The 17,710-nt window shown below is 37.4% G+C and overlaps 1 protein-coding gene across 1 annotated transcript; it reads left to right on the top strand.

Moving 5' to 3' along the window:
- The first annotated feature begins 233 nt into the window (after window positions 1-233).
- Window positions 234-17,615, top strand: LOC136748122 (creatine kinase U-type, mitochondrial). The gene is made up of 10 exons (XM_066701608.1): window positions 234-287; window positions 10,430-10,616; window positions 12,099-12,297; window positions 13,642-13,737; window positions 14,018-14,239; window positions 14,682-14,767; window positions 16,172-16,295; window positions 16,506-16,640; window positions 16,851-16,976; window positions 17,284-17,615. Exons 2-10 carry the CDS (start codon window positions 10,471-10,473, stop codon window positions 17,395-17,397), a joined length of 1,248 nt encoding a protein of 415 aa, XP_066557705.1. The 5' UTR covers window positions 234-287; window positions 10,430-10,470; the 3' UTR covers window positions 17,398-17,615.
- The last annotated feature ends 95 nt before the right edge of the window (window positions 17,616-17,710 follow it).

The following is a 17,710-nucleotide window of genomic DNA, read 5'->3' as shown; positions in this document are numbered from 1 at the left end:
ATGGTTTCTTTATAAGGAGAAAAGGAGAAGATCTTTACCAGAATTTAGATATATTTGTGATGCACAAACAGAGCAGAATGCAACAGAAAAAGCATGCTTGTACTTGCACCACAAGATGAAAACTGGGAAGGGCAGCATTGTTCTGATAAAGTAATACAAGTACGATAAGCTGTCTCCAATTACAAGTTAAAAAAAAAAAAAAAAAAAAAAAAAAGGAAAGCAGGCCCTCCCACCAAAGGATACCTTATTGCCTCAAGCAAACATTACCCTCATCCAGGGACTTGCAGGTAAGAGCAGTTCTATTATCCCTATCATTGAATAGTACATTCTACTTACAATAATTTGTAGTTATGTCTGAACTTCTCCATTTCTCTCTCGGTCTCATACACCAAGCAAACTGGTGAAGATTTAACAGTTCAGGATCAGATTGCAGAAAATGTTTAACCTGAGGAATGTATTTTGCACTTGGGTTGGGTTGAGGGCTTGCTTTTTTTTTTGGGAAGTATGTCATTTGCTACTTTATGATGATGCAAAACACTGCTTTGTTAATTGGTTATTTTTTTTAAATCTGACAATCCCAACTGCCATTTGGTGGGTTAAAACAATAGGCGTAGTTAAAAAGAAAAGCGAACATGCTATAATGGTTTAAAAACGGACAGATGATACACACTCAGCAGTTGAAATTTAAATGTTGCGCACTGTTCTTAAAAAGAGAACATGTTCTAATTAAACTGCTTGCATGCATACATTGTTAAACATTTTAAAAAGCTGGATTTGTAAAACTGCATGAAAGTTAACGTATTTTTCATGTATATATTAAAACAAGTATTTTACCAGGCTGGCTACTGTATGTATACAAAAAAGATGGATGTAGTAGTTAAGCAAATAAAAATTAAGAACAAAAACTAATAACACCTACAATGATGAACGTCTGTTACTTATGTGCATTAGGCTACTCATTAGGGATCAATATTTAAAATACGTTGTTCATCTTCAAATGCAGAAAGTTTGAAAATATATGCGTTACATGTGTAAAAGCTAAACGCATTTAGTTTTCGTACATGCAAATGATTTCAGGGGTAACCTTCAGGAGCAGGCCACTGTAAAAGGCTTATCTATCACCTGGCGATGAATATGAAAATGAATATGCAGGTGGTGGCAGTAATCCAGTGGACTTTGCTCAGGGAAGTGCCCTAAATAGGACCCGTTCACACTTGAGATTTAGGCCGGCCCTGGGCCGGGTCAAAACTAGTCCCGCTTTTTGTCCCGGCCTAAATATTTCGACCCGGACTAATGCGGCCTAAACGTGAGTGTGACGCGCCGGGCCTGGGCCGGTGGAAAGGGTCAGCGTGTGACGCAACTCAAGCCCCGCCCCCAGAGACGTGTGTCTGAGAGACGCGGAGTAAACACAGTAAACACACAGTAAACACAGAGTAAACACAGAGTAAACACAGAGTAAACACACAATAAACACAGAGTAAACACAGTAAACACACAGTAAACACACAATAAACACAGAGTAAACACACAATAAACACAGAGTAAACACACAGTAAACACACAGTAAACAGAGTAAACACAATAAACACACAATAAACAGAGTAAACACACAATAAACACACAATAAACACACAAACACAGAGTAAACACACAATAAACACAGAGTAAACACACAATAAACACACAATAAACAGAGTAAACACACAATAAACACAGAGTAAACACAATAAACACACAATAAACACACAAACACAGAGTAAACACACAATAAACACAGAGTAAACACACAGTAAACAGAGTAAACACACAATAAACACACAAACACACAAACAGAGTAAACACACAATAAACACAGAGTAAACACACAGTAAACACAGAGTAAACACACAATAAACAGAGTAAACAGAGTAAACACACAATAAACACACAGTAAACACACAGTAAACACAATAAACACACAATAAACACAGAGTAAACACAGAGTAAACACACAATAAACACAGAGTAAACACAGAGTAAACACACAATAAACACACAATAAACACAGAGTAAACACACAATAAACACAATAAACACACAAACACAGAGTAAACACACAATAAACACAGAGTAAACACACAGTAAACAGAGTAAACACACAATAAACACAGAGTAAACACAATAAACACACAATAAACAGAGTAAACACACAATAAACACAGAGTAAACACAATAAACACACAATAAACAGAGTAAACACACAATAAACACAATAAACAGAGTAAACACAGAGTAAACACACAATAAACACAGAGTAAACACACAATAAACAGAGTAAACACAGAGTAAACACACAATAAACACAATAAACAGAGTAAACACAGAGTAAACACACAATAAACACAGAGTAAACACACAATAAACAGAGTAAACACAGAGTAAACACACAATAAACACACAATAAACAGAGTAAACACAGAGTAAACACAATAAACACAGAGTAAACACAGTAAACACAGAGTAAACACACAATAAACACAGAGTAAACACAGAGTAAACACACAAGAAACACACAATAAACACACAATAAACAGAGTAAACACAGTAAACACAGAGTAAACACAATAAACACAAGTAAACACAATAAACACAGAGTAAACACACAATAAACACAGAGTAAACACACAATAAACACAAACACACAAACAGAGTAAACACACAATAAACACAGAGTAAACACACAGTAAACACAGAGTAAACACAATAAACACAGAGTAAACACACAATAAACAGAGTAAACAGAGTAAACACACAATAAACACACAGTAAACACACAGTAAACACACAGTAAACACAGAGTAAACACAATAAACACAATAAACACAGAGTAAACACAGAGTAAACACACAATAAACACAGAGTAAACACACAATGAACACAGAGTAAACACAGAGTAAACACACAATAAACACAGAGTAAACACACAATAAACACACAATAAACACAGAGTAAACACACAATAAACACACAATAAACACACAAACACAGAGTAAACACACAATAAACACACAGTAAACAGAGTAAACACACAATAAACACAGAGTAAACACACAATAAACACACAATAAACAGAGTAAACACACAATAAACACAGAGTAAACACAATAAACACACAATAAACAGAGTAAACAGAGTAAACACACAATAAACACAATAAACAGAGTAAACACAGAGTAAACACACAATAAACACAGAGTAAACACACAATAAACAGAGTAAACACAGAGTAAACACACAATAAACACAATAAACAGAGTAAACACAGAGTAAACACACAATAAACTAAGAGTGAACACACAATAAACAGTAAACACAGAGTAAACTCACAATAAACACAATAAACAGAGTAAACACAGAGTAAACACACAATACACACAGAGTAAACACACAATAAACAGAGTAAACACAGAGTAAACACACAATAAACACAATAAACAGAGTAAACACAGAGTAAACACACAATAAACACACAATAAACAGAGTAAACACAGAGTAAACACACAATAAACACAGAGTAAACACAGTAAACACAGAGTAAACACACAATAAACACAGAGTAAACACAGAGTAAACACACAAGAAACACACAATAAACACACAATAAACAGAGTAAACACAGTAAACACAGAGTAAACACAATAAACACAAGTAAACACAATAAACACAGAGTAAACACAGAGTAAACACACAATAAACACACAATAAACACAGAGTAAACACAGAGTAAACACACAATAAACACACAATAAACACAGAGTAAACACACAATAAACAGAGTAAACACAGTAAACACAGAGTAAACACACAATAAACACACAATAAACAGAGTAAACACAGAGTAAACACACAATAAACACAGAGTAAACACAGAGTAAACACAGTAAACACAGAGTAAACACAGAGTAAACACAGAGTAAACACAGTAAACACACAGTAAACACACAATAAACACACAATAAACACAGAGTAAACACACAATAAACACAGAGTAAACACACAATAAACACACAATAAACACAGAGTAAACACAGAGTAAACACACAATAAACACAGAGTAAACACAATAAACACACAAACACACAAACAGAGTAAACACACAATAAACACAGAGTAAACACACAATAAACAGAGTAAACAGAGTAAACACACAGTAAACACACAGTAAACACAATAAACACACAATAAACACAGAGTAAACACAGAGTAAACACACAATAAACACAGAGTAAACACACAATAAACACAGAGTAAACACACAATAAACACACAATAAAGACAGAGTAAACACACAATAAACACACAATAAACACAGAGTAAACACACAATAAACACACAATAAACACACAAACACAGAGTAAACACACAATAAACACACAGTAAACAGAGTAAACACACAATAAACACAGAGTAAACACACAATAAACACACAATAAACACAGAGTAAACACAATAAACACACAATAAACAGAGTAAACAGAGTAAACACACAATAAACACAATAAACAGAGTAAACACAGAGTAAACACACAATAAACACAGAGTAAACACACAATAAACAGAGTAAACACAGAGTAAACACACAATAAACACAATAAACAGAGTAAACACAGAGTAAACACACAATAAACACAGAGTAAACACACAATAAACAGAGTAAACACAGAGTAAACACACAATAAACACAATAAACAGAGTAAACACAGAGTAAACACACAATAAACACAGAGTAAACACACAATAAACAGAGTAAACACAGAGTAAACACACAATAAACACAATAAACAGAGTAAACACAGAGTAAACACACAATAAACACACAATAAACAGAGTAAACACAGAGTAAACACACAATAAACACAGAGTAAACACAGTAAACACAGAGTAAACACACAATAAACACAGAGTAAACACAGAGTAAACACACAAGAAACACACAATAAACACACAATAAACAGAGTAAACACAGTAAACACAGAGTAAACACAATAAACACAAGTAAACACAATAAACACAGAGTAAACACAGAGTAAACACACAATAAACACACAATAAACACAGAGTAAACACAGAGTAAACACACAATAAACACACAATAAACACAGAGTAAACACACAATAAACAGAGTAAACACAGTAAACACAGAGTAAACACACAATAAACACACAATAAACAGAGTAAACACAGAGTAAACACACAATAAACACAGAGTAAACACAGAGTAAACACAGTAAACACAGAGTAAACACAGAGTAAACACAGAGTAAACACACAATAAACACAGAGTAAACACAGTAAACACACAGTAAACACACAATAAACACACAATAAACACAGAGTAAACACACAATAAACACAGAGTAAACACACAATAAACACACAATAAACACAGAGTAAACACAGAGTAAACACACAATAAACACAGAGTAAACACACAATAAACACACAAACACACAAACAGAGTAAACACACAATAAACACAGAGTAAACACACAATAAACAGAGTAAACAGAGTAAACACACAGTAAACACACAGTAAACACACAGTAAACACAATAAACACACAATAAACACAGAGTAAACACAGAGTAAACACACAATAAACACAGAGTAAACACACAATAAACACAGAGTAAACACACAATAAACACACAATAAAGACAGAGTAAACACACAATAAACACACAATAAACACACAAACACAGAGTAAACACACAATAAACACAGAGTAAACACACAATAAACACACAATAAACAGAGTAAACACACAATAAACACAGAGTAAACACAATAAACACACAATAAACACACAAACACAGAGTAAACACACAATAAACACAGAGTAAACACACAGTAAACAGAGTAAACACACAATAAACACACAAACACACAAACAGAGTAAACACACAATAAACACAGAGTAAACACACAGTAAACACAGAGTAAACACACAATAAACAGAGTAAACAGAGTAAACACACAATAAACACACAGTAAACACACAGTAAACACAGAGTAAACACAATAAACACACAATAAACACAGAGTAAACACAGAGTAAACACACAATAAACACAGAGTAAACACACAATAAACACAGAGTAAACACACAATAAACACACAATAAACACAGAGTAAACACACAATAAACACACAATAAACACACAAACACAGAGTAAACACACAATAAACACAGAGTAAACACACAGTAAACAGAGTAAACACACAATAAACACAGAGTAAACACACAATAAACACACAATAAACAGAGTAAACACACAATAAACACAGAGTAAACACAATAAACACACAATAAACAGAGTAAACAGAGTAAACACACAATAAACACAATAAACAGAGTAAACACAGAGTAAACACACAATAAACACAGAGTAAACACACAATAAACAGAGTAAACACAGAGTAAACACACAATAAACACAATAAACAGAGTAAACACAGAGTAAACACAGAGTAAACACACAATAAACACAGAGTAAACACACAATAAACAGAGTAAACACAGAGTAAACACACAATAAACACAATAAACAGAGTAAACACAGAGTAAACACACAATAAACACAGAGTAAACACAGTAAACACAGAGTAAACACACAATAAACACAGAGTAAACACACAATAAACACACAGTAAACACACAGTAAACACAGAGTAAACACAATAAACACACAATAAACACAGAGTAAACACAGAGTAAACACACAATAAACACAGAGTAAACACACAATAAACACAGAGTAAACACAGAGTAAACACACAATAAACACAGAGTAAACACACAATAAACACAGAGTAAACACACAGTAAACAGAGTAAACACACAATAAACACAGAGTAAACACACAATAAACACACAATAAACAGAGTAAACACACAATAAACACAGAGTAAACACAATAAACACACAATAAACAGAGTAAACAGAGTAAACACACAATAAACACAATAAACAGAGTAAACACAGAGTAAACACACAATAAACACAGAGTAAACACACAATAAACAGAGTAAACACAGAGTAAACACACAATAAACACAATAAACAGAGTAAACACAGAGTAAACACACAATAAACACAGAGTAAACACACAATAAACAGAGTAAACACAGAGTAAACACACAATAAACACAATAAACAGAGTAAACACAGAGTAAACACACAATAAACACACAATAAACACAGAGTAAACACACAAGAAACACAATAAACACAGTAAACACGGGCACCGACACAGCATCAGCGCTGCAGGACACAGTACTGTCTCTGTATAGTTTCAGTGTCATATCGATGTATAGCCTTAAATTTACTGTTACATTTAATGTCACATCTTTATATATATATATATATATATATATATATATATATATAGATAGATAGATAGATAGATAGATAGATAGATAGATAGATAGATATTATAAAAGTCTAGGCTAAGTAATGAGTTATAGTGTAAACAGTTCAAACTACTCGGTCGATTAAAATCAAAGTGTGTAGCTGGTAAACTTGCTATTGTTTTTTTGATTGAATGAGTATGATTGAAGTCTGGAATTGAACAGTATGCATTTTACACCTGAAAATTGCATTGTGAAATTGTGAACGGGGCCATAACTTTATTAATTATCCGAATTTTGCATTAAAACGATATAAATTTAACCGAAGCAGGTTTCCATTCAAATCAATGCATTTTAATACGAGACCGAAATGCAGTTATATTGAGCTGAGCAGGACAATCACAAATGCCGGCGTTGGAGGTGACAACTGGGCCGATGCAGAAATGAAAGCGCGGTTACAATGAGGATGAAGATGAAGTTTCAACACACGCGTCACAGGCTGCTTTCCGCGCACACGATTTACTGAGATTGAATGCAGATGCGCTAATAAAGGTGCTTCGCTTTCGGGTGGATTGTAACAGCGCTTTTACACGTGCAGAACCGGAGATAGACATTTAAAAAGGGGAATATATGAATTCGATTCCCCATTGAACCAGCACATTTCTAATTATTTTAGAAAGCTTCGGCTGCAAAGGGTTAAGATTACTTTCAAAGAAAATACAGAACCGAACAATAGCCAATCGATGTTAATAAGTTGTGATTATAAACACAGCGCACACACCTGTAACAGAGCTAATGTCCTGCGTCACTGGTTTGTTGGAGCTGTTTATTCCCGGCATGCATTTCGTTTAGGCCGCTTTTCGCCCGTGTGAACGCGGTGTCTGGAAAAGCCGGAGTGAATCTGAGGCGCGCAGGGCTGGCCTAGTAAGTGTGAACGGGGTCTAGGCAACACAAAGCGAAATGCTATCCCATAATATCTCTCAATCGTTTTATCAAAGCTTTCACAATATGGCTTAAATGACTACCTTATAAAGAGTAGTCGATAGTTATTTAAAATGGACCATGCATTTATGTTTCATGTAAGGGAGAAGAAAAGCCCCTTTGTTTCAACGTCCTTACCCTACATAAGTAGCATAAGTTCCTTTAACAAAGGGCATTTCTTCTCCCTTACATCATTTAAGAGCCTTTCAGAGCCAGACAGGATTTAGTGGAAATCTGGAATAATAATTGGGGCCACTGCAAATGAATGATCAGGGGACATGCACGTTTTACGAAACTCGGATGCAAATGACCATTGCTGCGTTGTGGGTAATGCACGTCTACATAGGAAGAAAAGCCCTTAACAAAATGCACGTTTTAAACCAGGCAGCAGTCAGTTAAACGGCTGGGCGGTTATTAACGAACCTCTGCGGAAACAGTTGACGGTAAGATTATGCTATTTTAGAAAGACGGTAGAAAGAAACCTAACAAAACCGTGTAAAATACTTTATACATAAACCGTAACAATAACACAATAAGGGATTGTTATATAGGATAAGATAGGATTTTAATATGTATGTAGATTTGTTATAACTGGGATATAGCAGACCTGATCGATCAATATAAACAACCCAGCTAACAAACGACGTTGCCTCAACGTTGTAAATCATGTTGTTACAACGTTGTGTGTTAGCATGGGAGTGACTTCTTCAGTTTAAATAATATAATTAAGAACCTAATCTTAATATTAATCAATACTCAACTGCTGTGGTATACTGTAAATCGCCCTGGGTAAGGGCATCTGACAATACATGAATAGCCACAATAATAATTTACAAAAAATAAATCAACTGGATCAAATGGTTTTCAAGTGTATCATACTAATGCAAACGTCCATGATCAAAGAAAAGCAGCTTGTGCAAATCTACGGGTAGATACTGCACTCTGCTTGAGGCATAAGAAAGGAAACTACATTTGTACCGCAACACTTGATTTTTTAATATATTTATTTTTATTTATATTATATTTATTTTTAATATATCACCACATGAGTGTTTTAATTATCATTAGGACATGTTCTCTTGCAAGTTTTTCAGTTATTCATCAATAAATTGATATATGTTGTGTGTTGTGTTTCTTTTATCTTAGTGTAGCTTGGTATGTATGCTGCCTTTTTGGCCAGGGCTCACTTGTAAAAGACATGTAAATCTCAGTGTGACTTCTCTGGTTAAATAAAGTATAAATACAATAAAAAAAAAAGTATTCTGTAATTCTAATTAAAAATAAATAAATAATAATAATACAAAAGTTAGTTATTATCACTTATGTGAGCTTATCTTGAGGAATGTGTTGGGTTTGCAAGAAAAGCCATTGCCTCTGTCCACTGCAGCTGGTCCTGAACTGAGCTGAGCCCGGCCGCGCTGCAGTGGATGCACTGAATTACTCTCTAATATTATAGCACTATCCATTGAATATGAATATACACAGAAAAATATCAATCTATACACGTTGAAATCAATAAATCAACCAATAAATAAATGTTGGAATGTATCTATTTATGTAACATTTCAACATGTATTCATGTATTTATTATTGTCTGTGTATTTATTTAAAATTGTGGCATACCATATATCTATTCTTAAAGATCAACATTTAAATGTTAGAAACTGACATATTTCTCCAGTACTATATGTGGGTTACTTAGTTCCTTTGTGTGATCGGCATACCTTATAACTACATAAAAGCAATTGAATGATGAATCGGGTTGCAGATGTACCTCGAATAGGAGTTTAATCGTAAGCTGAGTTCAGCACGATTGTCTGTGACGTGAACAGAAACTGGGGGAAATAAATGCAAGCAGCCGACAGTAATCGCACCGTCTGCATTGTCTGTCCCCTCTGTGATGATCAGATGTAGTTTCTTGAGCCCGTTGTTGCAGTCTCTGTGTTGGGGGCTCTGTGAGTGTGTCCCGGGGGGTTGGCTGCAGTCTTTGACCTCATCACGTCGTGCTGTGCGGTATTCACAGCCTGCGCCGCTTTCTCGCTGCCTCTCTGTCGCTCAGTCTTGCCAGCACCGTCTCTGACTCTCGGACTGCGGAACAGGATGGCCGGCAGCTTCACTCGGATCCTGTCCGCCAGGAAGACCGTGGGCATCTTGTCCCTTGTGGGAGCGGGGTCCTTAACGGCCGGGTACCTGCTGAACAGGGAACATGTGAACGCTGCACAGATCCGGAGACTGTACCCGTCAAGGTATGTCCCCTGTGGACGGCACCCCCTGCCCCTGCGCCCCTCTCCTCTGCTTATATGCGACGGTGCATGCATAATGTGCGTTACAATTGTCTTTTTCCCGCCTTTGAAATACTCTTCAATTCTTCATAATGCTTAATATATTTACAAATATTACAAATCTAATGTTTTCTAAATGGAATGTACTGTAATAAGCTTAATTGATCTTTCTACGTAGAGGAGTTTATTTCTTAATGCTTGATTTCATGGACTGTACACATGATTATTGTTTCATATAGGTTTATGCAGAATATACCTTTTCCTATATGTATTCTATGTGCATGCATCCTACAATTAGCAGATTTGAGCTTGCTGTAAGAATCAATGTATATCCTTACCAGTACTTAAATGGGACTAGAGGCCAGCCTTTAAATTGCCACTTAACAATAGAAGATGGGAACAATGGCACAGTCCTTATGTACGTGTAAGATGTGTGCAGAGTGAATTTTGAATATGCACTATGTGGTTAGTTACTACATCTGCATGTTTCATTCACACATGCAGATAGAAGGTGTGTGTGCGTGTGTGTGTGCACATGTGTGTGCGTGTGTGTGTGTTTGTGTGTTTACTGTTGGAAGGAACATTCTGGAAAGCTGACTCAAAGCAGCCTCAGAGCATTACATACAGTGTGCGAAGGAAGAATTTCAGTCCAGAAAAAGGTAATAAGAATCCTGTAATTAGAGGAGATTGAAGTTTTAGATGTAGGTGTTTTAGATCATTGCAGTCAATGCATCTAGTAGGTCATTGCAAATTATAATTACCATATAGAAATTGTACATTAATCAGACTATAGACTTAATAATCAGTAGAATTATCTTTTATTCATTAGAATTATACCATATCAAATATTCTGCTCAGCCCACCAAGTCCCTTGACTGTAAACAATTATTTCCCAAACATAATGATATACAGACTGTCTTTTTCAATTTCTATCAGTTCTGAACAAAATACAACATAGACCAGCTGTTTTATCTTTCACCACCAGATTGACTTAAGTAGACTTTAACTCTCAGATTTGGATTAAACTGGCAGACAGAATATAGGAATTATACATCAATCTCTGAAGGGCTTTCCTGAGGGACCAAGTCATAGCTGTGCCCAGGCCAGACTCTAACTCTACAACCTGTCTGTTTATAATCTTAATGTCACGCTGCAGACACCAGGAGGGCTGAGAAACAGGATTCAAACTCCAAGAACTGTATAAATTATAACTGAATAAAAACTTGCACTCAAATAAATGTAATCATCTTTAAGATGTATCTGAAAATCAGATTAATATTTTAATTATTTCCTCAGTGTAGCTGACTTTTATATTGTGCAGCTCACATGCTAATACACTCCTATTGATTATTCGCATCCAGTGCATGGTTGTAACTAAAACTGTAAGAGGATCACAACAGGGCGATTCTCTCCATTAAATAACTAATCTGTCTCATTCCTCGGCAGTGCGGAATACCCTGATTTAAGGAAACACAACAACTGCATGGCCAGTCACCTCACACCTGCTATCTATGGCAAGCTGTGTGACAAAGCCACTCCCAATGGGTACACGCTTGACCAAGCCATCCAGACAGGAGTTGACAATCCTGGGCACCCCTTCATCAAGACTGTGGGCATGGTGGCAGGGGACGAGGAGACATATGAGGTGAGGACAAAACAGAAAGAGCCACCAGCCTTCTCGGCTTGATACAGAAATGAGTACTGGTCTGTTTTCTAGACTTAATTCATTGTAAAGCACAGACCATGGAGAATGATTATACAGAGACCAAGTGGAAGAAGAATTCCACTTACATCTCAAAGGGTGGAGTGATCCTCGAGGGTGAGGTCTTCTTTTATGGTCGCTTTTGTTACAATCTGAAAGCTATCAGTGGTGCTTCCGTTGGACATCATTGGCACTGGTTGTGACATCATCTTCAATGCTTCCTTCCCTTCCTACTAATAAAGTCATTTATAGACATATGCAAGCGAGCACATTAAAAATACTTATCAAGTATTGAGCACTTGATAGCATGCTTTCTTTCAGAGGTTTAGCTGCCAAAACATGGAAGCAAATGTTGCTGCAGCCTTTGAGATTCTGGCAGTTTAATCTCCCCTACCAGGCTCTTTCCTTCTGTTGAGAACTGGAGCAGATGGGAACAGTATGTTGCAGACAGTTAAAAAAATCGCACCAGTGTGTTTATGTGTAAAGAGCTATTTTTGCCCTCTTATTAGGTAGCATATCATTATGATATTTCATTTCAGTATGTCACTGATAGTGAGCTTGGCTGAAAAGGCAGTGAAGTGATTGATTAATGTTTCATCAGGAGCAGTGCAGCTGAACTCCAGGGCTGTAGCAGTCAGCTTCACATCTATCAATGGCCCTGACGGGTTCAGACAGGGAAAGTTTTACCAGCTAGCTCCAATGTAATGGTAGAAAGCAGAGATGCTAATACAGTGATTCTGGAACCGATGGTGATCTTTGTAACACAGATCCCGAAAGTCAGGTTACATAATTACAGAAGAGAGCAAATTCTGTGTTTATAGATCCCATCGCAAACACACAATTTAAGAACTTAACTTAGATCATCTCTTGAATCTTACAGTCACTGCTATCATAAAGCTTAACATTGTGTTACATTTAGTTTCTTTTATATTATTATTATGACTCATTTAGTTACATTCTGCATTAGGATTATGGTTTCGGATCAAACCTGGGTTCCATTTAGCTTTGCTAGAGTTGGGGTTTAATTCCTGAGTTAATTAGTGTTAGGGTTGTGTTTCTTTTGAGGACAGTTAAGATGAATGCAGTTGTGGGCAGGGAGTAGCTTCAAATGTTGGTGTTGACTTGGGTAAGGGAACTGACTTTTGCATGGGCTAATAATGAGTGTTTCTGGTACAAATCTCAGCTTTAAAATAAACTGTAGTTCCAAGAGCATGTCTGCCAAGGGTTTTCTATTTAAGAGTCCCACAGTTATGCATTATGATACTTCACCTTTTAAATCTTATTTAGGTGTTTGCTGAGCTCTTCAACCCCGTCATTAAGGAGAGACACAATGGCTATGACCCTTTGACAATGAAGCATCCCACTGACTTGGATTCCAGCAAGGTAGACCACTGCGGTCAATTAAAAAACTATGATTAAATGTTTTTAAATATCCTCAATGCTTACATTATTATTATTATTATTATTATTATTATTATTATTATTATTATTATTAGTAGTAGTAGTAGTAGTAGTAGTAGTAGTAGTAGTAGTAGTAGTGGTATAACACAGTTTTAAATAACCCTAGCAGTCCCTCAATGTGTAATCAGTGTGAGGAATGTTCAGGCTGCAGGGGGCGGTAGGTGATGCCCATCACTCATTCTCGGCCTGCTGTCTGTCACAGATTCGGTCGGGGATCTTTGACGACCGCTACGTGCTGTCCTCTCGTGTGCGGACAGGGCGCAGCATCCGTGGGCTCAGCCTGCCCCCTGCCTGCACACGTGCGGAGCGCCGGGAGGTGGAGCGCGTGGTGTCGGACGCTCTGAACGGGCTGAGTGGAGATCTGCAGGGCCAATACTATAGCCTGACCCAGATGACCGAGCAGGAGCAGCAGCAGCTCATTGATGTAAGGAACACACTGTCCCAGCAGGACAGTGTAACCACACAAGAAACAGTCCAAATGAAAGCTGGCCATGTAGTATCCTTATCTTGTTTAGCTTCTTACAGTTATTTGAGATATTTGATCTAATGTATTCATTCACACAACGCAAGTGAATATTGGGTCCAGACCTTCCACACTCTTTGTTAAGAAAGTGCCCAATGTGAGAAAAGGAGAGTGCACATATTATTGCCATCTTTAAATATTAAATCAGTACCACTGGAGACATGAAGAATCATGTATTTGTCTGCTGAAGAAGACATTGTAAACCTTGGTATAAGATCATGTTTCTTGATAGTGCTGGAGCCAATTAATGTGCTGTTGGATACAATCATTGCAAAGCAAGGAATGAACATATTAATGAACATTTTTCAGTGAATGCCTTCCCATCTCACCTTTATTTTCCTAGGATCACTTCCTGTTCGATAAGCCAGTGTCACCTCTGCTCACCTGTGCAGGAATGGCCCGTGATTGGCCGGATGCCCGTGGAATCTGGTAAACGCTTTTGAATGAAGCATAGCAATGTAAGCTGTGTAGAGCAGGGAAATGGTGGTTCTTGGACTGGCAGAGAGGGGACTGAAGCCAAGATGGCTGTCAAAGAAACACTATCAGATAGTCATCTAATTTAATTAAATACTCACATTCCCGACAACATGAAACCTCTCCTCGTATCAGCCGAATTAGAACATGCAGTACACCTGGGAGATTGTATTGCACTGAAATAATAGAATCCGTTCGTTAAGGCCGAAAAAAACTTGGCCCTGAACGTGAAGGTATTTGCAATGACAGGGCCGGTGAAATTTCCCCGTCTTGTATTTCCTTCCTGCTCTGTGATCGACCAGGAATAGCACTGTCATCGGCCAGCCTGCACTAGCCTCATCCTAGAGCAGAACCACTGAGACTTTTTATCCTACCTGCTCGATATTCAGCATGTCAATAGAGTCCTGAATTATTCATCCCTGTTCTTCACCTGACCTTTCTCAGCCATTGAGTCACAACTGCTTTTTCCCAGTCTTGGTTTGTCAAACAGCAGCAGACAGCTTGTTGTACAAAAAACGTAATTAGCACGTACATTTTGGCTGAGAAAGGTGTTATAGTTATGTTAAATTATTAAGTTAATGCAATGGGTGCCTTTTGAGAGAGTTTTGTCACTTAGTGTTCTTACTATAAAAAAAATGACTATACCATGAATTTTACAGTGATGGGTTACTGGTGCATGGGACTATTCTTAATTTGTATATATATATATATACAAATGTCATATATGTTGCATGAGAAAAGGGACAAATGGGTATGTATGATATAAAATTAATTACAGATAAATTACAATCACAGAACATTTGAGAAAAAAGTGGTATTGAGAAGTGGTATTGTAAGAAATCTGATGTGTAAGGAATCTACAGGACCATGATGAATCAATAAGAAAAACAATGCAGTTATTTATAGGTTGAGACCTCGAAAGTGAACAAAGAAAATGTCTATATATGGGAATAATTTGGAAGAATCAATGAATATGCAATAAATACTGATTAGTATGCAAAACTAACAGATTATATTGTCTACTGAATAATCAACAATATAGCTAATGAGTAGATATGTCATAAAAGTCCACCTCACCACTTCTGTAACCTTGTGGATGACTCCCAGAAAAAACAGTAAGGTTCATTAACAATATAGCCATGTTTCCCCAGAGAGTATCAAGGCAAGGGAAATCAGATGTTTTGAGAACAGGGTGTCCCTGTCTGCTACAGACTTCTCAAGACACAAAATAGTATGAGCCAAAACAAATTAATTTGGATAAAGTTCAGTATAGCTGCTGATCAATACTAGACATTCTTACATTATATATGTATGGATATATTTATCTTGGATGTCTTCTCTGCTCTCGGTCCTGGACAGGCACAACAATAACAAGACATTCCTGGTGTGGATCAACGAGGAAGACCACACGCGTGTCATCTCCATGGAGAAGGGGGGCAACATGAAGAGAGTGTTCGAGCGCTTCTGTAAGGGGCTCAAGGAGGTAAATACGGCGTTCCAGCACTGATGTGTGTGAGGAAGCCTGTCTTAACATCCGTCAGTATGTACTCAAGTCTGTGCATGCAAAGTGTGATTATGGTTGCTAGGAGCTTGTTTGATTGCCATAATAGATGGTGCTCAGACAGAATGTGTGTATGACCAGGCAAGCTTTGACGTTTGCATGATGTACAACTCTTAATATTTCTGCTGCCAGGTGGAGAGGCTGATCCAGGAGAAGGGCTGGGAATTCATGTGGAACGAGAGGCTGGGTTACATCCTCACCTGCCCCTCCAACCTGGGCACAGGGCTGCGGGCTGGCGTGCACATTAACCTACCTCGACTCAGCAAGGTACCCGCTGCTCTGAGGCCCTGGTCCTGCCGTTCATAGCTCCAGCATTACAACCGAGTCTCTGATCAGAATGTCTTATTGGTCTCACACATGTGTGAAGGCAGCCTCCTTATTTTTAGGGATGTTTTTGGTAATGTTGTAGCATAAATAACCGTCTGCGAGACCGCCCGCTGTGTGTTAGTGTACTGAGTATCGTCTCTCTCTCTGTAGGACCCTCGCTTCCCCAAGATCCTGGACAACCTGCGTCTCCAGAAGCGAGGCACAGGGGGTGTGGACACAGCAGCCGTGGGCAGCACCTTCGACGTCTCCAACCTGGACCGACTGGGCAAGTCTGAGGTGAGGTCCAACGCCACACTGAGCTTGGTATATCTTAACCCTGGAGAAATTACTTTTCTCCCATGCTATATCATGTCAGTTAATTTAGACTGAGCTGTAGAGATTAGGTATTTTAGTTTTCTAACACCTTTTTTCATGATTTGATTGTTATAGTTACTGAAATGAAATTTAGCAATTAATTTAAAGTTGACGCCTCACTGATAATTGCATTCATATAACAGAAACTAAAAAACAAAAGCAGTGTATAAAGTGAACCAGGGGGCACAGAAAGGTCATGTGACTTGTGTCCTGTGGTGTGTGTGTTCAGGTGGAGCTGGTGCAGACTGTGATTGATGGAGTGAACTACCTGATCGAGTGTGAGAAGAGGCTGGAGAGAGGCCAGGACATCCGAGTACCCCCAGCTCCGAGCCAGTTCAAGTAAACAGCTCTGCAGTGGGCCACCCAGCATCTCCAACAGCTTGTTAAGTTGCTATCATACCTCGGCAGCACACTGGCATGCAGCAGCAAAGCAATTTGCACCCCTGGATGGCACTGAAATGGAAACACTCTGTAAACGCTAGCATCGCTGTACCTAAGACAGCCGATTTTATTTCACAGGGCGTGACATGTTCACTTATAAATAAAAATATTGAAACTCTGTCCCAGAACACAAAATGAGTCTATGGCTTTGCTATGAACAGAATGACTTTCAGACTGAATTATTACCTGGAAATGTGTTAAAGGGGCGCGTGATC

The sequence above is a fragment of the Amia ocellicauda genome, chromosome 4 (assembly GCF_036373705.1).
Source record: "Amia ocellicauda isolate fAmiCal2 chromosome 4, fAmiCal2.hap1, whole genome shotgun sequence".
NCBI lineage: Eukaryota > Metazoa > Chordata > Actinopteri > Amiiformes > Amiidae > Amia > Amia ocellicauda.
Note: the sequence above shows the minus strand (reverse complement) of the source record. Positions and strands in the feature narration are given on the sequence as shown.